Source organism: Euprymna scolopes, chromosome 46 (assembly GCF_053919585.1).
Source record: "Euprymna scolopes isolate OS-2025 chromosome 46, ASM5391958v1, whole genome shotgun sequence".
In the NCBI taxonomy this organism is placed as follows: Eukaryota; Metazoa; Mollusca; class Cephalopoda; order Sepiida; family Sepiolidae; genus Euprymna; species Euprymna scolopes.
In genome coordinates this window covers 214,728,178-214,755,176 of record NC_136527.1, presented here as the reverse complement: position 1 = coordinate 214,755,176, position 26,999 = coordinate 214,728,178, and the positions used below count along the sequence as shown (strand labels likewise).

General features: G+C 36.3%; 1 protein-coding gene across 2 annotated transcripts in view; it reads left to right on the top strand.

Annotated features, from left to right (window-relative positions):
* The window catches only part of LOC145271040 (uncharacterized), a 101,637-nt gene that overhangs the window by 60,061 nt on the left and 14,577 nt on the right, over positions 1-26,999 (top strand). For both annotated transcript variants that reach the window (XM_080126590.1, XM_080126589.1), the window contains 3 exons: positions 862-1,041; positions 10,432-10,521; positions 24,244-24,362. In XM_080126590.1, the coding sequence (XP_079982716.1) occupies positions 862-1,041; positions 10,432-10,521; positions 24,244-24,362 (389 nt within the window). The remainder of the gene's footprint in view (positions 1-861; positions 1,042-10,431; positions 10,522-24,243; positions 24,363-26,999) is intronic.

Sequence of the window (26,999 nt, the reverse complement as noted above, 5' to 3'; positions counted from 1 at the left end):
TTGTACATATATATATATGTACAAATTGTAATTTCCATTTTATATATATATATATATAAATGAAAATTACAATTGAATTTACCAAAATGATCCAACTTTAAGCATTTACTTCAAAAGTGCTCAATACGTAGGTAGAGCTAGTTAGTAATTTATAAAATATATATGGTGATGAAACGCGGAATATTCAGTGTAGCTTAATCGCCATATATATTTTATAAATTACTATACATACATATATATATATATATATATATATATATATATATACATATACTAGCAAAAGTCTACAGAAAATGGACTATTAAAAGAATCGGTTTTGGAATCGGAAATCAGGCACAAATTTTTCCGATTCCGATTAATCGGTACACTCATTAATCTTTATGCTTCAGTGGCCTCCGGGCCTTGATTAGTGGTGACTACGATATTGTCCCATTGACCTCTGTACACTCATTAACCTTTATCCTTTATTGGTGATATTGTCCCATTGATTTCATGGCTGTATGATGAGTGAAAATTTGAAAAAAAGATGAAAATTTTACACATCTAACTTCTTTCATTTTGGTTGGGAAAATAAATTAGCTTTTATTGCTTTTGATATTTAGTTTCTGGGTATTTTCTATGAATACAAATTTGAACTAAATATATGCATTCGGTTCAATTTGGGTTTTACACCGCAAAATGCTTCAGATTGCAAAGTAACTTTTATTAACGTGTATATTTGATTTTTTTTTCAAATCACTGTGGATTGTTAAAAAAAAATCCCAAATTTTGTTTTGAGAAAACCCTGGAACCGTCGTCTTTAATTTTTTAAATTTAATTTTTTATCTGATTTTTTTTTTTTTGATTCTTTTTTTTTTCCAGGCAAGTCGCCATTTGGATTCAATGAAGAAAATCATTTGCTTGATGATGGGACTCTGGACCAGACTGTCCCGAATATGAACTCCCCAGCCCGGGGATCCCCAAACCCACAGACAGTAGAAAGGATGGAACGCTTTTCCCGTAAAGTATTTGTGGGTGGCCTGCCTCCAGATATTGATGAAGGTGATAATTTTTTTTTTTTTTAATGCTTGCTTGTCTAAAACCTAACACTTGCATCCAGGAATTGATGAAGATGAACATTTTCTTTTCTCTTTGTCTAAAACATAACACTTCATCATGATACTCTATCTATATATATAAAAGCGAAAATGTATGTATGTTTGTGTGTCTGCTAAAAACTTTTGACCGACGGAACAAAAATTCACAAACTTGGTATCATATTAAAGCCCCACCCTCCAGACGACAAATATCGAAAAATTAGCCCAAAAGGACCATCAGAAGTGCGTTAACTGATCGATTTTCTGCAGGGGGGGGACATTTTAATGTTAAACATTACATATTTTTAAATCGATTTATAACTGCCCCAAAAAATACGGGCGCCAACTCTTCTACATAAAGTATACGCGGGGCTGTTTATTTTGGGTCAACTTGTATTTAAAACCCGCTGAGTCATGTTACGTGATCTTGACGTCAGCAAGCTCTAATGGCAGTCTGAATTTAAAATTTAAAAATGTTATCGGTAAACAAAAAATTAACCCTCACACAAGCTAAACTATGAACTTCTACGCTATGACAACGTTACCAAAGTTATTAGCATGTTAAAAATAGTTAGATACGATAGTTAAACGAAAATAACAAGCCAAAAATGTGAAGTAAAAAAAAAAATATGCTTACAAAAAATATTAACCATCGAAGTTTTTACAAAAAAAAAAATACAGCCAGACACCATTTTCTTTTTTAGTAACAGTCTTTAGAGTAAGGAAGACGAAGTGAGAGAGAGAGAGACACACATACACAAACGCAAACAGAGAGAGAGAGAGAGAGAGACAGATAGAGATAGATGTCTAGACAGGAAACGAAATACGTAATTTAATAAACGCTAATGTGAAGTAAAACAAAAAAAATAAAATACTGCTATGTCATCTCGTAACGCTCCCGCGATGACCTCATTTAGTGGCTATCTGTCAATCAAACCTCTTTCACTCGCTTTATAAGCCTTATTTTAACACTATAATCAATTCCTCTTACTCTTGGCCTATACAGTTAGGTGGTTGGAGTTTGTTTCATCAACGCGTCAAGGCTCCCGAGTTCAATCCACCCTCACGACCAAAACTATTTTTTTTTCTTTTACATCTTTAGACACGCGGGCAACGTTACTTTATTTTTTTACTTCGCTTGTTCTTTAGTTTACTTCCCCCTCCCCCATACACACAGCGTTTTTTGTTTTTTTTCCATTTTTTTAACATCGTTATTTTATATACAGGGTACTGAGATTTGAGAAAATTTATGTGACCGGTTTTTGCTCCGAAATTTGGCTGTTAAGGGGTCAAAGTTCAGTGATTAAACGTCTGAGAACTCTACCAAACTCCTCCGAGAATTTTCGGTCTAAACACTTGAAATTTTATATATAGGTTGCTTGGGCATGGCTCTAATTTCCTAAATCGATTTGGGCCCAAAACAATAAATATTAAGGGGTCTTAGTAGGGGTCAAATTTAAAACAATGGACCTTTTTTGTTTTTGTTTTTTGCTCAGCATACACCGCCAAACACCCGAGAAACGCCGGGCTGAAATGCTAGTATATCTATAAAAGTGAAAATGTCTGTGTGCATTTCCCTTACAAATAACTTTGTCAATTTTCAGTCTACAGACTCGAAATTTGTACATACGGAGTATTGAGATTTCGGAAAATCTTTTTAATCGAGTTTCTGCCATTTGACCATTTCGTGTATGTCTGGCAAAGGCTTTTCTCGCACACGGTCCTGGGTTCGTTACTATCGCTTAAAACTGCTTATATAGGTCCTTTATCATAATATCTATATAATATATATGTTGCGCTTTATATTAGTGACCTAAAGAGGATAAACGCAAGCACAGAAAGAACAGATTATCATCCAGACACACCCAACCCTACCCCACCACCACTACCTTTATCTGCCCAAATTGCACAAGAAAAATTGGGCCTAGGATTGGGCTCTATGCTCACCTGAGGACCCACAGAAGCCACAACGGAGGACAGTCTTACTCAGACACGAGTGACCGCCGATGATGATGATGATCTAGGAATTAGAAAAGCGCGTAGCGTATCGATTTATTTACGTCGATTTTTACAAAATTATTGCTATTTTGGCTTCTCACGTGTTGATTGGGCTTTTTAGTTTAAATAAAGTGAAACTAAACTCAAACGGATGTGTTCGCGGCATTGCGCCGGGAAAAACGTCCAGAAGCAATCAGCTTTGATCAATTCAGACAGTTGCTATTCAATCTGGACAATTGGAGAGCTGCTTTCCCCTCCCCAACATCTGTTGGGGGAAGAAACAGTTAAATTTGGGTAAACAAACCCAAACGCTGCGTGACTTCTATTTGACCTTCTTAATTAGGTCAAATGTAAGCAGCAAAGTTAACTTTTATTGCGCACGCCTGTTTTTATAGTTTAATAAATAAATTCAAACACGTCTACGTTGTATGTCGCCGTGGCCCAACGTCACAGTTTTTTTTTTTCACAGGTTAATTTTCAACTCAAGGATACGGGTTCGATTCTCATACTCGCTTACCAAAACATTTTTTTAATTATTTAACCCCCCCCCTTCCCGGAGTTTTGATTTACCTCAAGACACCCGGGCATCGCCGGGTACCCCCTGCTAGTCTATATATATAAAAGGCAAAATGTGTGTGACCATTTCGTGTATGTCTGACAAAGGCTTTTCTCGCACACGCTCCCGGGGTCGTTACTATCGCTTAAAACTGTGTATATAGGTCCTAGATAATAATATGTAGGATTTGGGAACGCATGTAGTTTATAGATAATTAGGTCAAATGGAAGCAGCAGAGTAAGCTTTTATTGCGCACGCCTGTTTTTATAGTTAAATAAATAAATTCAAACCTGCTTAAAGTTGTCTGTCGCTGTGGCTCAATGGTTAACATAGCACGTTTTTTTTTTCACACATTGATTTCCAACTCAAGGGTACAGGTTCGATTCTCATACTCGCCTACCGAAACATTTTTTTTTATTATTTAACACCCTCCCCCCGGAGTTATGATTTACCTCAAGACACCCGGGCATCGCCGGGTACCCCCCGCTAGTATAAAAAATTAAAAAAATAAAAGCGAAAATGTATGTATGTCCAAGGAAGGCTTTTTTCAGAGAAGCGGTCGGTCGCCTAACAACTTTTTAAAACTTTTTATATCACATGTAAATCGTAATATCTCAGAGTTAACAACGGAGCTCGCCTGTCTATTTAATTTGCTCGACTTTGGGAAGATAAATATTCAACAGTTTTCGCTCGCCACATATAGGTTAGGCCATTTCCTATAATGTTTCCCCCCTACCCACCCCCAAAAAGCATCCCCGCACTAAATGAAATGCTACCCCACAGTCAGAAGTTGACCTTATTGAGTCATTAAAACGTGCACCTGCCAAACCCAAGTAATTAAATAAATTCAAACGTGTTTCCGTTAGCATCTCGCGGTGGCCAAATGGTTAAAAACCGTCACTCTTTTTTTTTTTTTCACGCTTTAATTTCCAACTTTGCCTCAACGGTTCGGGTTCGATCCTCATACTTATCTACCAAAACATTTTTTATTTTTATTTTAACCCCCCCCCCTCCCCGGAGTTTTGATTTACCCAAAACCACACACACCTCCAAACACCCGGGCAACGCCGAGTACCCCTCGACCGTTTGTGTGTTTGGGTATGGTCACAACAAACTTTTGTCACACACATCAAACCGGCATGAATCAGAAAAAAAAGCGTAATCTCTTGGACACATAATATCGAAAAAAAAAAAATCATTAATTTTTAAAGCAAAGAAACTTATGTCCTTTAGACGTAGTTAAACCATTTTGTTTTTTTTTTATCACTCTCGACAAATATAGTTTTGTATTATTCATCGGACTACTGTTCTCATCTCGACTGTGATTTTCACGTTTCGGTCGATATAACCTTCGACCTTCTTCAGGTGTATCTTGTCGAACTCGGGAATTTGGATGGAACTTCGAGCGGAACCCTTTATTTACTTCACGGGGGTAGTGTGCTCTTGTTCCGTCAGCCATAACTGGATAGATGTCCTAAACAATTCGCAAATGTATATTTCGGTCGCCCACACTGAGGATTGAACCTTCAACCTTCAGGAGAATATCACTTTTACAATTGATTTTTCCAAGTACTCTAATCACTGCGCCACGGGTCACGGGTCCTTGTAAAAGATTAATAAAAAAATGCAAGAGATTCGTATGCTCAATATGTCAAGTTTAAGGTAACAAACTTCATAGCCTAGCAGGGGATGGATGCCCTTTTCTCTTCCCTGCAACCTCTTTCCCACAGAAGAGACGTTGCAAGTCTTTCTCTGCTTCATCACTATTTTTATAGTAAGTGTGCATCTACAAACACTCGTCTAGCTGCAGCCACTATCAATAATTTCCCTAACTCTTTATCTGTGCTTAAACCTAAAGATTCCATGAACAAAGCTTCTTTCAAGGTTGCTGGAAAAATGGTCGGATCTAATCGATCCAGTAGATATCTCACTGCTGATGCAATTCTCTATCTATATAAGAGCCAGGTAAGTCCAAGGATGGAATACTGTTGCCACATCTGGGCAGGAGCGGCTAGAAAGGACTATATTCTGCCTTGACAGAGTTTTTTTTTTTTTACATGGGATCACCACATATCAAGGCCCAGAAGCCACTCGGGGATAAGGGTTATTGTGTATACAGTAATTACCTAAGGGGGGGTGGGTCATCAGGAATTTGTTTATGTTGGACTTGAAGACATCCAAGTTGTAGTCAGGTGGGAAACAGACAAACGCTTTTTCGCTTGCTTGTTTCCCTCCCGACTTCAACCTGGATGTCTTCAAGTCCAACAAAAACAAATTCCTGATGAACCGCCCCCCCCCCCTAAGTAATGACACCTTATCAATTCTCCAATACTATTGCTACACTATCCCATTGATTACTGTACACACAATAACCCTTATCCCCGAGTGGCCATTGGGCCTTGATAAGTGATGAACTCCATGTAAAAAAAAAACTACTGCGCCACAGGTCCTTGTAAAAGAATAATAAAAAATGCAAGAGATTCGTATGCTCAATATGTCAAGTTTAAAGTAACAAACTTCGTAGCCTAGCAAATCACATGTCTTTACTGGAAAGGCCTGCTTTGTGGTGGTTGTGGTTCTGAGCAGAGCCATTTCTATATTGGAACTGCCTATCGTGGTAAGGGCATGTTGAACAAAGCTTTAAATAGACATGCACAAATCGTAACTGGAGTAACTCAAAAAGGATATCAAACCTCCAGAATATAAATCTCACTGTTTAAATGTATGTCTGTATTTCTGCCTAAAACTTTGGACAGAGGCAACAAAAAAACCTGACAACCACGAAGGGAGTGTAACTAAACAGAGTTAAAACTTTAACGATTAAAAAGTTAAATTGACAGGTGCACGATTTTAATGATCATGCCATAAAAGTCCCGCAGGGAACTTTTACTGCAGGGTAGTTATTTTGGTTTTGTTTCCCAACTTTTGTTTTTTAAAAAATGCACACACACTAACACACATTTTTGTTTTTATTTATATATATATATATATATATATATATATAGACTAGGGGGGGGGGCGTTGCCCGGGTGTTGGAGATGTGTGTGTTAAAAAAAATAAGTTTTAATAGGAAAGTAGGCTTGACGCAAAGGTGGAAACGAAAGGGTAAAAAACCTGAGACCTAACCATCTCGGCCACGAGGGGAGAGAAAGTGATGCCTTAAGTTAACGTTTATAAAGTGAAATTGACAGGTGCGAGAAAGTTAAGTCGCGTGATGTTTGACCTTGAAACATGACGCGGTTGCAAGACAGTTTTTGCTTGTTTTATACTGAACAGTGTAACGAAAACGTTGCGATCGAAAAAAAAAAAAAAAAATCTCAAAAATAGCGTGTAAACATCGGCCAAATTAAAAATAGACGCGACCCCCCCCCCCCCCGATCATATCTCGTACATATTATGATTTAGACAGCATATAAAAAGTTTTAAGGAGTGAGCCGACCGAGAAGCTCAGAGAAAAAAGCCATTGGTGGACATACACAAGAAGTGCACACACGCACACTAACCCACCATTTTCGCTTTTATATATATATATATATATATATATATATAGATTTTCTGGACTTTCCCACCATACCCCCCCCACCCCCTAAAAGCCAATGAAATACAAGAAAACGACTTTTTATATAGTTGTATATTTACAAATTTATCTTATTGTCTGTATCATATTTATATAAAAAAACACAATATGATTTGGTAATCTTAGGTAGGACGGCTCCGGGTGAATGAAAATTTTAGCTAGGATACAACATTTTTTAGCTAGGTTACAACATTTTTTAGCTAGGTTACAACATTTTTTAGCTAGGTTACAACATTTTTTAGCTAGGTTACAACATTTTTTAGTACTGTTTTGGTCTTTTGCAACTGTTCGGAGAAGTGGAAACAAAAGCCAACCACTTATTCATCCCGGCCACGAGTGAATGAAAGAAATTGGTTAATGTGGGAGGTGTGTTTGTGTCGGTGGGAGGGGGGGGGTTAAAATTTAAAAACTAAGTTTTGGTAGGTAAGTATGAGGCGAAGTTGGAAATTAAAGTGTGAAAAAAAACGTGCGACGTTAACCACTGGGCCACCACGAAACACTAACGGAAACACGTTTGAATTCATTTAAGTATTTAGAATGAGGTCAACTTTGACTGCGGGGTAGTATTTTATTTACTGCGGGAATGCTTTTTTATTTTTTTGTTACCCCAGGATGCTGGTGGGGGGACCAACTCCTCATAAGGGGATTGTCCAAATTGAATAGCAATTGTCTGATATAAGGAAAAAGTCCACATTGATAAGCGAAGTAAAAAAAAAAAAACAGAAACCAACGTTACGTGAAAAATGGCTTAAATAACACTGGTTCAATATTTAAATTTAAAAAAAAAAACCATCTCAAACCACAATTCAAACCCAAAACGTTTCGATAATGAACCAAGGCCTTAACCAACTGAGCTAACGTGACGTACATGAAATTTGTTTGGTTTTTCAACTATTTAAAGTAAATCAGGTCACGACATCATCTGACGCATGCGTAGAATCGGTCATTGTTACGAGAGGACCGTTTTTGTTGACCCCTCCCCCTCCCCGTCAAAAATTGTCGATTTTTGGGTTAAAAAGTTAACGTTTTTGGCCTATTTTTTTTTTATTTTTCGAGCAAAGGATGGAGCTTCGATGTGATACCGAGTTTGTGAATTTTCGTTGCATTTGTCGAAAGTTTTTAGCAGACATCCAAACATACACACATACATACATACATTTTTGCTTTTATATATATATATATAGACTAGCGGGGGGTACCCGGCGTTGCCCGGTTGTTTGTAAGTGTGTGTAGGGGGGGGGGTAATTAATAACCCTGCTTAAATATTATAAAAAAGACGATGTAAAAAAAACAAAACAAAACCAAAACGGAAAAAAAATGGCATAAATAAACCTGTGTATGGGGGAGGGTTAAACTAAAGAATAAGCGGTGTTTAAAGGTGTAAAAGAAGAAAAAAAAAAAACAGTTTTGGTCGGGAAGAGGGATTGAACCCGGAAGCCTTGACGCGGAGGTGGAGACCAAAGCCAACTACTTAACCGTCTCGACCACGAGTGAGAGTAATTGATTAGCGTGTTAAGTTAAGGCTTATAAAGCTAGTAAAAGAGGTTTGATTGACAGTTGGAACAATTACATTGAAGGCATTGCCAGGGCCGCTGCAAGAAAGGTGGGCTCTCTCTACCATGCTAGAAAACTACTAACACCCGAAAGTATCCTGTACCTCTATAAGGCCACCATTCGCCCATGTATGGAGTATTGCTGCCACATTTGGGCTGGTGCATCTGCTACTAGTCTCTCGCTCCTTGACAAGTTTCAAAAGAGAGTCGCAAACCTGATAGGCCCTGAACTGGCATCTAAGCTTCAGCCTCTGTCCCATCGACGAAACGTTGCATCCCTCTGCCTTTTCTACAAGTATTTTAGTGGTGAATGCTCTGACGAACTGCAATCACTTGTGCCCCCACGACGTGTGCACCCTCGACAAACCCGACAGGCTGCTAAATCCCACCCCCCACACTGTAGAGATCCCTAGATGTAAAAGATCTTTTTACTCCAATAGTTTCTTTCCCAGAACCGCTAGACTCTGGAATTCCATCCCAGGTCCCTGCTTCCCCAACAGTACTGACGTGCAGAAGTTCAAGTGTAACGTGAACCGACACCTTGCTGCCCAAATCCCTACATAGTACCCCAGTAGTTGTTGCCCCTGATAGTAGCCCCCTACACCAAAGTGGCAATTTGCCTTGTTTGGGGTGAAAATGTAATAAATAAAAAAAAAAAAATGTAATAAGGAAATGAGGTCATCGCGGGATCGTTATTTTTAGTTTACACTTCCTCCCAGATGATGGTGGGAAGGGGGGGGAAGCAGTGTGAAAGCCAAGAACAGGTTTTAATTTAATTTCACTGTATTTATACTAAAATGATGGACAAACAGGGGACAGAGTGAAATAGTGCGAATCTCATAAAAGTCGACATAAATAAATCTAGAGACGACCCGCGTTCCCAAATCTTACATATTATAATATAGGACCTATATAAACAGTTTTAAGCGATAGTAACAACCCCGGGAGCATGTGCGAAAGAAGCCTTCCATTCACGAAATGGTCACACACATTTTGCCTTTTATATATATAGATTATATGTATTAAATATCTTTTATATATATATAGATTAATATATGTATTAAATATTATAGGAGGTGTTTTCTATAGTTATATAGAGTTAACTTTTGTCTAAAACTAAATTATGTTCTTTTAATAGGAGTTTACTTATTAATGGCGATACGTTATTGTTTAATTGTGATAAGCGTTTATTTAACTGAAGTCAAAAGTATGATTATGCTGCAGTGGATGAGAGAAAAATGCATTTAATCTTACAAAAAAAATTTTTTTTTTCTTTCAGAGGAAATCACTTCTTTAATTTCACTGTATCTATTTATATAAAAGGTAAAATGTGTGTGAACATTTCGTGTATGTCTTCAAAAGGCTTTTCTCGCACACGGTTCCGAGGTCGTTACGATCGCTTACAACTGTTTATATGGGTCCTAAATAATAATATGTACGATTTGGGAAAGCGCGTCGCATCTAGATTTATTTACGTCGACTTTTACAAAACTATTGCTATTTTGGCTTCTCGCGTGTTGATTGGGCTTTTTAGTATAAATATGTGAAACTAAACTCAAACGTCTTCTCGGCATTGCGCTGGGAAAAACGTCCAAAAGCAATGCTGCAGTGGATGAGAGAATAATGCATTTAATCTTACAAAAAAAAATTTTTTTTTTTTTTTTCTTTCAGAGGAAATCACTTCTGCATTCAGGCGTTTTGGCCCTCTGGTCGTTGACTGGCCGCACAAAGCTGAGAGCAAGTCTTATTTTCCACCCAAAGGTACAGACATTATCATTTTTTTTTTTTTTTTTTTGTTGTGTTGAATATGTCTTCTCAACATCAGTGAGTTGCATTGTTCCATGCAAGAAAATGTCTAGGGGAAGACATGCCAGATATTAAAAAAAAAAACAAAAAAAAACTCGCTTGCCTGGCAATTCTCAACTTCGAGAGGAAAAGGGTGGAAAGGCAGAAAATGAACCCTGCCAATCAGGCATTGGTTTTGCCATTAAGTCCAAGATGGCAAAGTCCTTATCATCTTTGTCCAAAGGCATATCTGATCGTGTGGCAACTCTTTCCCTAGAGTTAGAAGGAAACACCAGGTTGACGCTAGTTAGTTGTTACGCCCCAACGTTAGCCAGTTCAGATCAAGAGAAGGATGACTTCTACGATACCCTCCATGATGTCCTCTCCAGAGTTCGACACCATGATAAACTTGTTCTTGCTGGCGATTTCAATGCTTGTGTTGGTAGTGTACTTGGTAAGCATGGCATAGGCAAGGTAAATGCAAATGGTTTACGACTTCTTACAATCTGTAAGGAGTTTGACCTCTGTATTACCAATACCATATTCCAACAACCTGTGCATCGGAGGACAACATGGATCCATCCTCGTTCAAAGGACTGGCATCTTATTGACTTCGTCATAACAAAACGGAAGCACATGAGTGACTTCAAAATCACTCACTCTTTCCACACTTCTTTCTATCTTTCGGATCACGCCCTTCTCAGAAGTAAACTGTCGTTGCATGTGCGAAGGCACAGAGTTACAAGATCAACAGTCTCCAAACGCTTTGATGTGCGCCCTCTTAAATCCAGGGAAAAGAGAACTGAGCTCTCCAATAAGCTTGATGAAAACCTTGAGGGTGTTGATGTAACTGATGATGTTGAATCTTCTTGGAAAATATTGAACAGATAAAGTGATTGGCCTTCGAGCGAAGATCACAGTGTATTATCTGTTCTGGTGCTACATTTTACCTTTTCTGTCCTCGGTCAATGGAGGAGAAATCCTTCACGACTGAGACAATTTTTATTTTTGTTCCTATCAGTGCCCCCTTTTTGGGGAGCTGGATTTTCCCCACATAAAAAACCGACCTTGTGTGTAACTCTGCCCTCGTGGGGAGCCAAGTAAATAAGAACAGTGAAAACAAATATGTACAAGAAAAGTATGTAAGGGAGATTACATCCAATTTTTGATTAATCTTTTATGTTTTATCCCAGGAATATTGAATAGTTTAAGAAATAATGATAATATTACTTTGATCAAAATAGAAGATCAAAAAATCTGTATTTACCATGAGTCCAGTTCTTTGTGAAGGTGTTTGCAATTGGCTTGTTTCAGGAATTTCTTACGACCGGGTTTTATCCCAGGAATAATGAATAGTTTAAGAAATAATGATAATATTACTTTGATCAAAATATAAGATCAAAAAATCCGTATTTACCATGAGTCCAGTTCTTTGTGAAGGTGTTTGCTATTGGCTTGTTTCAGGAATTTCTTACGGCCGGGTTTTATCCCAGGAATATTGAATAGTTTAAGAAATAATGATAATATTACTTTGATCAAAATATAAGATCAGAAAATCTGTATTTACCATGAGTCCAGTTCTTTGTGAAGGTGTTTGCAATTGGCTTGTTTCAGGAATTTCTTACGACCGGGTTTTATCCCAGGAATATTGAATAGTTTAAGAAATAATGATAATATTACTTTGATCAAAATATAAGATAAAAAAATCCGTATTTACCATGAGTCCAGTTCTTTGTGAAGGTGTTTGCAATTGGCTTGTTTCAGGAATTTCTTACGACCGGGTTTTATCCCAGGAATATTGAATAGTTTAAGAAATAATGATAATATTACTTTGATCAAAATATAAGATAAAAAAATCCGTATTTACCATGAGTCCAGTTCTTTGTGAAGGTGTTTGCAATTGGCTTGTTTCAGGAATTTCTTACGACCGGGTTTTATCCCAGGAATAATGAATAGTTTAAGAAATAATGATAATATTACTTTGATCAAAATATAAGATCAAAAAATCCGTATTTACCATGAGTCTAGTTCTTTGTGAAGGTGTTTGCTATTGGCTTGTTTCAGGAATTTCTTACGGCCGGGTTTTATCCCAGGAATATTGAATAGTTTAAGAAATAATGATAATATTACTTTGATCAAAATATAAGATCAGAAAATCTGTATTTACCATGAGTCCAGTTCTTTGTGAAGGTGTTTGCAATTGGCTTGTTTCAGGAATTTTTTACGACCGGGTTTTATCCCAGGAATAATGAATAGTTTAAGAAATAATGATAATATTACTTTGATCAAAATATAAGATCAAAAAATCCGTATTTACCATGAGTCCAGTTCTTTGTGAAGGTGTTTGCAATTGGCTTGTTTCAGGAATTTTTTACGACCGGGTTTTATCCCAGGAATATTGAATAGTTTAAGAAATAATGATAATATTACTTTGATCAAAATATAAGATCAAAAAATCTGTATTTACCATGAGTCCAGTTCTTTGTGAAGGTGTTTGCAATTGGCTTGTTTCAGGAATTTCTTACGACCGGGTTTTATCCCAGGAATAATGAATAGTTTAAGAAATAATGATAATATTACTTTGATCAAAATATAAGATCAAAAAATCTGTATTTACCATGAGTCCAGTTCTTTGTGAAGGTGTTTGCAATTGGCTTGTTTCAGGAATTTCTTACGACCGGGTTTTATCCCAGGAATATTGAATAGTTTAAGAAATAATGATAATATTACTTTGATCAAAATATAAGATCAAAAAATCCGTATTTACCATGAGTCTAGTTCTTTGTGAAGGTGTTTGCAATTGGCTTGTTTCAGGAATTTTTTACGACCGGGTTTTATCCCAGGAATATTGAATAGTTTAAGAAATAATGATAATATTACTTTGATCAAAATATAAGCTCAAAAAATCTGTATTTACCATGAGTCCAGTTCTTTGTGAAGGTGTTTGCAATTGGCTTGTTTCAGGAATTTTTTACGACCGAGTTTTATCCCAGGAATAATGAATAGTTTAAGAAATAATGATAATATTACTTTGATCAAAATATAAGATCAAAAAATCTGTATTTACCATGAGTCCAGTTCTTTGTGAAGGTGTTTGCAATTGGCTTGTTTCAGGAATTTTTTACGACCGTGTTTTATCCCAGGAATATTGAATAGTTTAAGAAATAATGATAATATTACTTTGATCAAAATATAAGATCAAAAAATCTGTATTTACCATGAGTCCAGTTCTTTGTGAAGGTGTTTGCAATTGGCTTGTTTCAGGAATTTTTTACGACCGAGTTTTATCCCAGGAATAATGAATAGTTTAAGAAATAATGATAATATTACTTTGATCAAAATATAAGATCAAAAAATCTGTATTTACCATGAGTCCAGTTCTTTGTGAAGGTGTTTGCAATTGGCTTGTTTCAGGAATTTTTTACGACCGGGTTTTATCCCAGGAATATTGAATAGTTTAAGAAATAATGATAATATTACTTTGATCAAAATATAAGATCAAAAAATCTGTATTTACCATGAGTCCAGTTCTTTGTGAAGGTGTTTGCAATTGGCTTGTTTCAGGAATTTTTTACGACCGGGTTTTATCCCAGGAATATTGAATAGTTTAAGAAATAATGATAATATTACTTTGATCAAAATATAAGATCAAAAAATCTGTATTTACCATGAGTCCAGTTCTTTGTGAAGGTGTTTGCAATTGGCTTGTTTCAGGAATTTCTTACGACCGGGTTTTATCCCAGGAATAATGAATAGTTTAAGAAATAATGATAATATTACTTTGATCAAAATATAAGATCAAAAAATCTGTATTTACCATGAGTCCAGTTCTTTGTGAAGGTGTTTGCAATTGGCTTGTTTCAGGAATTTTTTACGACCGAGTTTTATCCCAGGAATAATGAATAGTTTAAGAAATAATGATAATATTACTTTGATCAAAATATAAGATCAAAAAATCTGTATTTACCATGAGTCCAGTTCTTTGTGAAGGTGTTTGCAATTGGCTTGTTTCAGGAATTTTTTACGACCGGGTTTTATCCCAGGAATATTGAATAGTTTAAGAAATAATGATAATATTACTTTGATCAAAATATAAGATCAAAAAATCTGTATTTACCATGAGTCCAGTTCTTTGTGAAGGTGTTTGCAATTGGCTTGTTTCAGGAATTTTTTACGACCGGGTTTTATCCCAGGAATAATGAATAGTTTAAGAAATAATGATAATATTACTTTGATCAAAATATAAGATCAAAAAATCTGTATTTACCATGAGTCCAGTTCTTTGTGAAGGTGTTTGCAATTGACTTGTTTCAGGAATTTTTTACGACCGAGTTTTATCCCAGGAATAATGAATAGTTTAAGAAATAATGATAATATTACTTTGATCAAAATATAAGATCAAAAAATCTGTATTTACCATGAGTCCAGTTCTTTGTGAAGGTGTTTGCAATTGGCTTGTTTCAGGAATTTTTTACGACCGGGTTTTATCCCAGGAATATTGAATAGTTTAAGAAATAATGATAATATTACTTTGATCAAAATATAAGATCAAAAAATCTGTATTTACCATGAGTCCAGTTCTTTGTGAAGGTGTTTGCAATTGGCTTGTTTCAGGAATTTCTTACGACCGGGTTTTATCCCAGGAATATTGAATAGTTTAAGAAATAATGATAATATTACTTTGATCAAAATATAAGATCAAAAAATCTGTATTTACCATGAGTCCAGTTCTTTGTGAAGGTGTTTGCAATTGGCTTGTTTCAGGAATTTTTTACGACCGGGTTTTATCCCAGGAATATTGAATAGTTTAAGAAATAATGATAATATTACTTTGATCAAAATATAAGATCAAAAAATCTGTATTTACCATGAGTCCAGTTCTTTGTGAAGGTGTTTGCAATTGGCTTGTTTCAGGAATTTTTTACGACCGGGTTTTATCCCAGGAATATTGAATAGTTTAAGAAATAATGATAATATTACTTTGATCAAAATATAAGATCAAAAAATCTGTATTTACCATGAGTCCAGTTCTTTGTGAAGGTGTTTGCTATTGGCTTGTTTCAGGAATTTTTTACGACCGGGTTTTATCCCAGGAATATTGAATAGTTTAAGAAATAATGATAATATTACTTTGATCAAAATATAAGATCAAAAAATCTGTATTTACCATGAGTCCAGTTCTTTGTGAAGGTGTTTGCAATTGGCTTGTTTCAGGAATTTTTTACGACCGGGTTTTATCCCAGGAATATTGAATAGTTTAAGAAATAATGATAATATTACTTTGATCAAAATATAAGATCAAAAAATCTGTATTTACCATGAGTCCAGTTCTTTGTGAAGGTGTTTGCAATTGGCTTGTTTCAGGAATTTTTTACGACCGGGTTTTATCCCAGGAATATTGAATAGTTTAAGAAATAATGATAATATTACTTTGATCAAAATATAAGATCAAAAAATCTGTATTTACCATGAGTCCAGTTCTTTGTGAAGGTGTTTGCAATTGGCTTGTTTCAGGAATTTTTTACGACCGGGTTTTATCCCAGGAATATTGAATAGTTTAAGAAATAATGATAATATTACTTTGATCAAAATATAAGATCAAAAAATCTGTATTTACCATGAGTCCAGTTCTTTGTGAAGGTGTTTGCAATTGGCTTGTTTCAGGAATTTTTTACGACCGGGTTTTATCCCAGGAATATTGAATAGTTTAAGAAATAATGATAATATTACTTTGATCAAAATATAAGATCAAAAAATCTGTATTTACCATGAGTCCAGTTCTTTGTGAAGGTGTTTGCAATTGGCTTGTTTCAGGAATTTTTTACGACCGGGTTTTATCCCAGGAATATTGAATAGTTTAAGAAATAATGATAATATTACTTTGATCAAAATATAAGATCAAAAAATCTGTATTTACCATGAGTCCAGTTCTTTGTGAAGGTGTTTGCAATTGGCTTGTTTCAGGAATTTTTTACGACCGGGTTTTATCCCAGGAATATTGAATAGTTTAAGAAATAATGATAATATTACTTTGATCAAAATATAAGATCAAAAAATCTGTATTTACCATGAGTCCAGTTCTTTGTGAAGGTGTTTGCAATTGGCTTGTTTCAGGAATTTTTTACGACCGGGTTTTATCCCAGGAATATTGAATAGTTTAAGAAATAATGATAATATTACTTTGATCAAAATATAAGATCAAAAAATCTGTATTTACCATGAGTCCAGTTCTTTGTGAAGGTGTTTGCAATTGGCTTGTTTCAGGAATTTTTTACGACCGGGTTTTATCCCAGGAATATTGAATAGTTTAAGAAATAATGATAATATTACTTTGATCAAAATATAAGATCAAAAAATCTGTATTTACCATGAGTCCAGTTCTTTGTGAAGGTGTTTGCTATTGGCTTGTTTCAGGAATTTTTTACGACCGGGTTTTATCCCAGGAATATTGAATAGTTTAAGAAATAATGATAATATTACTTTGATCAAAATATAAGATCAAAAAATCTGTATTTACCATGAGTCCAGTTCTTTGTGAAGGTGTTTGCAATTGGCTTGTTTCAGGAATTTTTTACGACCGAGTTTTATCCCAGGAATAATGAATAGTTTAAGAAATAATGATAATATTACTTTGATCAAAATATAAGATCAAAAAATCTGTATTTACCATGAGTCCAGTTCTTTGTGAAGGTGTTTGCAATTGGCTTGTTTCAGGAATTTTTTACGACCGGGTTTTATCCCAGGAATATTGAATAGTTTAAGAAATAATGATAATATTACTTTGATCAAAATATAAGATCAAAAAATCTGTATTTACCATGAGTCCAGTTCTTTGTGAAGGTGTTTGCAATTGGCTTGTTTCAGGAATTTTTTACGACCGGGTTTTATCCCAGGAATAATGAATAGTTTAAGAAATAATGATAATATTACTTTGATCAAAATATAAGATCAAAAAATCTGTATTTACCATGAGTCCAGTTCTTTGTGAAGGTGTTTGCAATTGGCTTGTTTCAGGAATTTTTTACGACCGGGTTTTATCCCAGGAATATTGAATAGTTTAAGAAATAATGATAATATTACTTTGATCAAAATATAAGATCAAAAAATCTGTATTTACCATGAGTCCAGTTCTTTGTGAAGGTGTTTGCAATTGGCTTGTTTCAGGAATTTTTTACGACCGGGTTTTATCCCAGGAATATTGAATAGTTTAAGAAATAATGATAATATTACTTTGATCAAAATATAAGATCAAAAAATCTGTATTTACCATGAGTCCAGTTCTTTGTGAAGGTGTTTGCAATTGGCTTGTTTCAGGAATTTCTTACGACCGGGTTTTATCCCAGGAATAATGAATAGTTTAAGAAATAATGATAATATTACTTTGATCAAAATATAAGATCAAAAAATCTGTATTTACCATGAGTCCAGTTCTTTGTGAAGGTGTTTGCAATTGGCTTGTTTCAGGAATTTCTTACGACCGGGTTTTATCCCAGGAATATTGAATAGTTTAAGAAATAATGATAATATTACTTTGATCAAAATATAAGATCAAAAAATCTGTATTTACCATGAGTCCAGCTCTTTGTGACGGTGTTTGCAATTGGCTTGTTTCAGAAATTCCTTACAATTGGATTTTATCCAAGGAATATAGACCAGAGTCATAAATAGTTGAAAGTGATTTAATAACTGACGTCATAGTGCTATTAGTGTCTATTTATAGTCGTTATGGATGGAACATTCTAGAATTTCTAAAATGAAACACTCCAACTTGAAACTTTCTTGGAAAAAGAACACTTTTCTGTTTTCTTTTTAGAACTGTCCTGAAACTTTTTATTTTCTAATTGTAATGTAATGTATTTTAATAGTAAAAGTTTTTTTTTATTATATACTAGCGAGGGATACCGGGTGTTTGGAGGTGTGTGGGAGGGTTAAAAAAAAAAAAAAAGTAAGTATGAGGATCGAACCCGAACCGTTGAGGCAAAGTTGTGAAAAATAAAACCGTGCAACGTTAACCATAGCCCCACCGCGACATGCTTACGGAAACATGTTTGAATTTATTTAATTACTTGGATTTAGCAGGTGCTCGTTTTAATGAGTTAATGAGGTCAAGTTTGACTGCGGGATTTCATTTACTGCTGAATGCTTTTTTTTTTTCCCCCCCAAGATGTTACAGGAAAAAGACTAACCCATGTGCGGCGAGCAACAAATATTGAATATTTATCTTCCCGAAATCGAGCGAATTAAATAGACAGGCGAGCTTCGTTGTTAACTGTGAGATATTACGATTTATATGTGATATAAAAAGTTTTAAGAAGTTGTGAAGCGAGCGACCGCTTCTCTGAAAGAAGCCTTTTGTAGACACACAGAAAAAGCGAACACACATACATACATTTTCGCTTTTATATTTATAGATTATATTGAACTATTATATTGGATACTCTGAAGCCCTTCTACCCCCTCAACGTAAATACCCCCGGCAAACCCGAAAAGCAGCAAAATCCCACCCCTCATCTTCTAGTTGTTGTTTCAGAATGTTACGGCCAACTATTCCAACTATATAGGTTGGTTGGTTGGTTGGTTGTTTTTGTTTTACGGCATATCAACCCTTTTCGGGTTATTTAATGCCGAATCCAAAGATTTTGAAGAAAATCCTTTTTTTAATAGAATATATTTGTTGTTTTCACGTCAGTTTCTATTCAACCCATAGTTGGGACCCTAACAGGTACTACCACTCCGGGTCAGAGTGGACCTGGGAGCAATGGTAATTAAAGGGTGGCTCCACACTCCCCAAAGCCCACAAGCTGGGGCCCTCACCACTGGATATAGTTTAAGGTCATATCCAGGACCCCCATTGAGGGACTTTTACCCTCTGCAGGGAGGCAGTTGGCGTATTGAATATTTATCTTCCCGAAATCGAGCAAATTAAATAGACAGGTGAGCTTCGTTGTTAACTGTGAGATATTACGATTTGTATGTGATATAAAAAGTTTTTACAAGTTGTGAACCGACCGACCGCTTCTCTTAAAAAAGCCCTTTTTTTTTTTTTTACACAGTGATCACCACTTATCAAGGCCCGGAAGCCACTCAGGGATAAGGGTTATTGCAAGTACATTACGTTAGTGTGGAGATTTGATGAAGTGTTTACTTAAGGGGGCGGTTCATTAGGAATTTGTTAACATTGGACTTGAAGACATCCAAGTTGTAGTCCGGTGGGAAGCAGGCAGACGGAACAGTTCCACAGGCGTGCAGTTCTAAGAAAGAAGCTTTGTTCATGGAATCCGCGTTTTGATTTAGGCACAGATATAGAGTGGGGGAAAATTTTTCACAGTGGATTCAGCTAGACGGGTGTTTTTCATGAAAGATTGGTGAGGGGGGACCAGAGATTGGAGTTCAGACGAGCACCTGCCATGGAAATAATGATAAAACAAGAATAGGCTCGCAACGTCTCTTCTGTGGGAGAGAGGTTGCAGGGTAGAGAAAAGGGCATCCCCCACTAAGCCACAAAGTCTATTTTGTACTCTGTCAAGGCAAGATAGGCTGTTTTTAGCAGCTCCTGCCCAGATATGGCAACAGTATTCCATCCTTGGATGTACTTGGCTTTTATATAGATAGAGAATTGCATCAGTAGTGAGATATCTTTTGGAGTGGTAGAAGGATCCCACCATCTTTCCAGCGACCTTGGCAAAAGACTTGATGTACGTGTTCCATTTCAGATCAGGAGTAAAGGTCAAACCCAGAAGGTTGTCAAAACACGGGGCCTCACCCAGACGCTCCATCACAATTGATGCCAGCTGGGGATCAGAGCGTTGATGATGTAAGGATAGGAGTTTGGTTTTGGATGCATTAAAGGTAACCAGCCACATCTTCCCCCACTGAACCACGTGCTCGAGATTAGAGGAGAGAGAATCAGAGAGAACTTTGTCATTATCAGCCTTTGATGTGTTGCCGTAGATGGTCGTGTCATCAGCATAGATGTCAACGAATGATTTAAGTATGTGTTTAGGGAGGTCATTGATGTAGGTCAGGAAGAGAGTTGGGCCCAGGATTGACCCCTGAGGGACTCCAGCATTTATATTGCAGGCCTCCGATTTTTGTCCATCCACCACTACTCTTATGAGCCTATCAGAGAGAAATGATTTAATGATTGACAAAACATTTCCAGTTAGACCGTAGCTGGAAATCTTGTGAAGTAGACCCTTATGCCATACCTTGTTGAAGGCCTTTGATATGTCAAGAGCAATTGCTCTAGAAAGGAAGCCTTTTTCAAGAGATTCACTAATCCTGTGGGATATAACCGGCAGCACATCTGCGGTAGATCTTGCAGAGCGGAAACCATATTGTGTGTCACTAAGAAGGTTATTCCTGCTGAGGTGGTTGACTATTTCTCTATTTAATATGGATTCCAGCAACTTACTCATGACACACAGGAGACTTATTGGTCTGTACTGAGAGGGAGATGACTTCTCACCTGAATTCTTAAATACAGGGCAAACTGATGAGGTCTTCCAGGGAGTCGGAAAGCACTTCTCCTTAAGGCAGCGCTTAAATAGTTTCGTAAGTATGGGAGCAAGTTCTGGTTGCAGCTTTTTTAACACTATAATTGGGATGCCGTCAGGGCCAGTTGCTTTACTGGAATCTAGGTTCTTGATTAGCTTGGCGACCTCATGCACGGATATTTGTATGTTACCTAGCTTGTTCTGTGTTATAGGAGGAAATATGGGGAGTTGATGGCCTTCGTCGCATAGGGTAGAATTAGCTGCAAAGTTCTTTGCAAATAGTTTGGCCTTGTCTGACGCTGACGAGATGACCTCTGGTCCATTGATAATCGTTGGGATAGAACGCACACTTCTGTTCAGGATCCTATTTGTTATTTGCCAAAACTGGTGGGAACCAAGCCGCTGATCAGCTACCTTGGATTTAACAGACTGGGCATATAGCTCTCTTGCATTTTTTATTACTCTTTTACAGTGGTTGCTGGCAGTCCTGAAAGCAGCTATAGTCTCAGTGCATCTATTACGTTGGTAGCTATGGAAAAAGTGATTTCTGTGCGCGATAGCAGCAGCACATTCAGGGGAGAAGCATGACTGGCTGTTAGGTTTTTGTTGGAATTTTTTAGATGGTATGAATTGGTCTATGCCTACAATTAACCATTCGGTCAGATCTGATACTATAGAGGACACTTCCTTTTTAAACATGGAGTGCAGAGATAAATCAGATATGAATGTACGGAAGCTATCCCAGTCAGCCATAGAGTATCGGTATACAGCAGACATACAGAAAAAGCGAACACGCATACATACATTTTCGCTATAGAAGATTGGCTGCAAACTAGGCGTGTCAAGATAAATATGTACGCATATCTATTTTATTCATTTCTCTATGGACTCTGAAATGGCTGGGACGATTTGTTACGTTTCACATAAATGTACTTAACGTGTCTACGTATGTTCTTCCATAGGCTTTGTATGGGACTAGCTTTGATAAGTACGGAAAATCTATAATCCAAAAGAGATATATTATTATGATATTCAGAATCAAGGAGAGGTCACCCTGATATTCTTGTCCAGGGTTGCCTTTTAGAATCCAAATTTCGCGACCTTGGGCTTTTTTGGAAGCAGATTGACCTTCAAAAATGGTATTCGGCCTTCATGAAAGCGGAACCTTAATTAATACATAGTTCAATACAAAACAAAATCAAATCACATTTTATAAAAGATTGGCTGCAAACTAGGCTTGTCAAGATAAATATGGATGTTATCTACAGACATATTCTTGCTCTTCTAAATTAAAAAAACAAATGAAACAAAATAATTTCCACTCATTGCTACTGGTGTTACCAGATCAGGCTGTCTGCAGGGCAGGGAACAAAAACGATAAAATCCACTATAAAACAACCAAACCAAACACTACAAACTAACGATTGAAGATACAAAGAGCTTTAAGAATAAAAACTTCTACAAAATAACTGGATGACACATGAATACTAGTTTCAAAATAACTGGATTCGGCATTAAATAACCCGAAAAGGGTTGATATGCCGTAAACCAACCAAACTGAACGACCCATTATTATAGCAAATACAAGTTTCATTATAGACAAGTATACATTTTCCACGTAAACGTTTACAACATTTTTGTATTGCAACTAAAGATGGAGGGGGGGGGCATTATCCTTCTCTCCAAATAACCACTTCCTCCAACTCTCCATTTTCTTTGCTCTGTTTTGAAAAGGGTTGATATGCTGTAAAACCAAACTCTACAAACGAATATTTAAAAATATAAAGAACTTAGAACTGCACGGCTGTGGAACTCTGTTCCGTCTGCCTGCTTCCCACCTGACTACAACCTGGATGTCTTCAAGTCCAATGTTAACAAATTCCTGATGAACTGCCCCCTTAAGTAGACACTTCATCAAATCTCCACACTAACGTACTGTATTTGCAATAACCCTTATCCCTGAGTGGCTTCCGGGCTTTGATAAATGGTGACCACCTTGTAAAAAAAAAAACCGTGAAGCATAAAAATTATTTCGGCATTAAATAACTGTTGGCCATGAGTAGCGACCTGTGTTGCCTTGGGACAGAATCCTGATGGTCGAGGAATTTAAACGACTTCACCTTCCCAGTACACCAAACTGAACAGGAAGACTTGGTCCGATCAATCGGCTGAAAGAAATGGACAAGATGGATCTGAATGAATTAAAAATAAATTTGGGGCCCCCCTGCCTTGTCTGACTTTCATAAAAAATAAATTAAAAAGAAAATGCCTTGTTTGTTTGAAAAATAGCTTAATTAGCCCCTAATGTGAAAGATTCTGGTTCAAAGAATCACAACAAACAAAAAAATTATCCATCATGTCAGAAAATCAAAAGTTAATCAATTTAATATCTGCGGACTTTACTAACTATCTTTGAAATAGACCCCAAAAAAAACTAATATTTATCTTTCAAAGGATATTTACAATGAATTTTTTTAACTTCAAAACTTAGCTGAATTTGTCAGCTTCCGAATGTCGCCGTGAAAACATTTTTCATTATAACCTTTTTTTGTTGTTAATTTTCTGGGTTTTTTTTTAAATGTTAGCTGTTTCTTCTGCTTTTTTTTTCTGTTTTCTGTTTTTTTTTGTTTTTTTTTTTGCTGTTTTCTGTTTTTTTGTTTGTTTGTTTTCTGTTGTCGTTTTTTTTGCGTTTTTCTGGGTTTTTTTGCTGTTCCCTGTTTTTTTGTTTTCTGTTTTTTTTTCTGTTTTTTTTTTTTCTGTTTTCTGTTTCTTTTTGCTGTTTTCTGTTTTTTTTTTGCTGTTTTCAGGGTTTTTTTTTGCTGTTTTCAGGGTTTTTTTTCTTTTTGCTGTTTTTTGTTTTTTTTTTGCTGTTTTCTGGGTTTTTTTTTTGCTGTTTTCTGGTTTTTTTTTGCTGTTTTTTTTTTTTTTGCTGTTTTCTGTTTTTTTTTGCTGTTTTCTGTTTTTTTTTTTTTCTTTTTGTGCGTTCTTTTTTTTCCTTTTTTCTGTTTTCATATTTTGTCACTTTTTTTTACCTGCTTTTCCAAAATTTTCAAAACTTTCATTAATTTTTTTAACTTGAAACTGCTTAACTGTTTTTTTTTGTTTTTTTTACTATTTTTTCCTGTTTTTTTTTAATTATTTTTTTTCCTGTTTTTTTTTTTTATCTGTACTGAACATTACATTTTAATTGCGTTTCTTCTAGGATATTGTTTTCTGCTGTTTCAAGATGAAATGTCCGTGCAGGCTCTAATAGATGCGTGCATTACAGATGACGATAAACTATATTGGTGTGTATCCAGTCCTACCATGAAAGACAAACCAGTAAGTATTTTATTAGAACTGCACGCCTATGGAATTGTCTTCCGTTTTCCTGCTTTCCGGCTGACTACAATATGGTTGTCTTCAAGTCTAACGTAAATAAGTTCTTGATGAGCCGTTCCATATAAGTTATCAAAGTTAACAAATTTTCATTACTAATGATTATTATATTGTCCAATTTCTACTGTACACTCTTTAACCCTTATCCTTGAGTGGCCTCTTGGCCTTGATAATGTGTTGATACCTATGAAAAAAAAAAAAAAACAAGAAAAAGTCCAATGTGAACAAGTTCTAATTGAATCGTCCCCCTAAGTAATCCAAGTTACAAAATTCCCACTGTTTACTATGCTAAAATCACAATGACTAATGTATACCTATTAACCCTTATCCTCGAGTGGCCTCTGGGCCTTGATAAGTGGTGACACCCTTGTAAAAAAAAAAAAAATGTAATGTAAACAAACATTTAGAAAAAGTCTTCAATTTAATTGGCGCCACTTTGTCAACTAAGCTCCAACTCCTGTCCCATCACCACAGTTTGGTGCATCTACCACTAGCCTCTCCCTAATCGGCCCCACTTTGACGATAAACTATATTGGTATGTATCCAGTCCTACCATGAAAGACAAACCAGAAAAACGGCATTTATTACACATTCTCTCTCTCTCTCGTTCTCCTACGTGTGTATATGATTTGATATTATTGGGCAACACTGCAAAAATTGGCATGTTTAATTCTCATTCATATTTTTCAAAAATGGATGGGCACGTTCATTATAGAGGTAGGGAGTACTGGGTCGAAAAAAGGTCACATCTTCAAAATCTGTTGGGGACCCCCTCAAATCAAAATATAAGGTGTATCTAGGTCAAAATCGAAAAAAAATTTGAAAAAAAATTTTTTTTCATCTGTTGGGGCTGGTTTTTCAAGAAATATGTGTTCGAAATGTCAATATGAGTGATTTCAAGGCATAATTTTGCTTCTTGTGTATCTCTAATGCCCATTAATGGATATAAATAGTTTCAAATGACACAGGGTCATGTATTTAAACAGGTTTTGTGGTATTCTTGGTCAATTTCGGTCAAAAAATGGCCAAAATTGGCCATAAATTGGCCGAAAAACAGGCAAAAGGCACAAAAACCATCTTGGGTCACATAAATTATCCTCATTCATATTTTTCAAAAATGGTCACATTTAATGCTGCCAAGACTAAACTAGTTTCATTCAATAATTACAAGAAACCTTCTCTACCACCTATAGCAATGGCCAACGACTCTTTATCTGGGAGTACATTTTTCAAACTCCTTGGCCTAACGTTCACAGAAACATGAGTTGGAATAATTATATTGAAAGCATTGCCAGGGCCGCTGCAAGGAAGGTAAGCTACCGTGCTAGAAAGCTACTAACACCCGAATGTATCCTGTACCTCTATAAGACCACAATTTGCCCATGTACGGAGTATTGCTGTCATATTTGGGCTGGTGCATCTGGTACTAGTCTCTCACTTCTAGACAAGGTTCAAAAGAGAGTCGCAAATCTGATAGGCCCTGAACTGGCATCTAAGCTTCAGCCTCTGTCCCATCGATGAAACGTTGCATCCCTCTGCCTGTTCTACAAGTATTTTAATGGTGAATGCTCTGACGAACTGCAAGCACTTGTGCCCCCACGACGTGAACACCCTCGACAAACCCGGCAGGCAGCTAAATCCCACGCCCACACTGTAGAGATCCCTAGATGTAAAAGATCTTTCTACTCCAGTAGTTTCTTCCCCAGAACCGCTAGACTTTGGAATTCCATTCCAGGTCCTTGCTTCCCCAAAGCCGACTCTCCGAAAGTAGTTGGAAGTTTACTTTTGCTAACTTGGAATGAAAAAAGCATAAGTATGTGTGTATGTATGTAAATATATATATATATGTGCACACGCATACATATATCGGAATGAAAAAGCGTAGGTATGTGTTTATATATATATATATATATATATATATATATACATACTAGCAGTTCAGTCCAGTCTGCTTCAGGCATGCCATACTATGAACCATCAGTTTATATTTGTGGGTCAAGGATAGCGGTTGTCACTAAGTTTGTATACTTGGGTAGCACACTGAGTATGTCTGGTACCCTGGATGATGAGGTATCATTACGGATCAGCAGGGCAAGTGATGCCTTTTGAAAGTTGGACAAGCGTTTGTGGAGCTGTCATGGGATCTGGCTGCCAACAAAGATCAAGGTTTATACCGCATGCGTTCTCTCTACTCTTTATGTCTGTGAAACTTGGACAACATACAGGAAGCATTTGAGACGTCTCGAGCGGTTTCACAAGATGTACCTACGGCAAATCTTAGGTGTTGGTTGGCAGATGTATGTCAGTGATGTGGAGGTGCTTGATCGGACATTGAGGCTTACGTTATTAAGCATAGACTGAGGAGGAGTGGACATGTGGTGAGGATGTTAGACAGTCGACTTCGCAAACAACTCCTTTATGGCGAGCTCGCTGAGGGAAGACTTCTGGCTCAAAAGCCTAAAATGCGATTCAAGGATTGTTTAAGAGTCTTGCTTTGGATCGCGGAGGGTGGAGAAGGACCATGCGGGAGGTGTAAACCAGTTTGATATCCGGAAAGGGAGGGTGAAAGGAGCAGTCTTG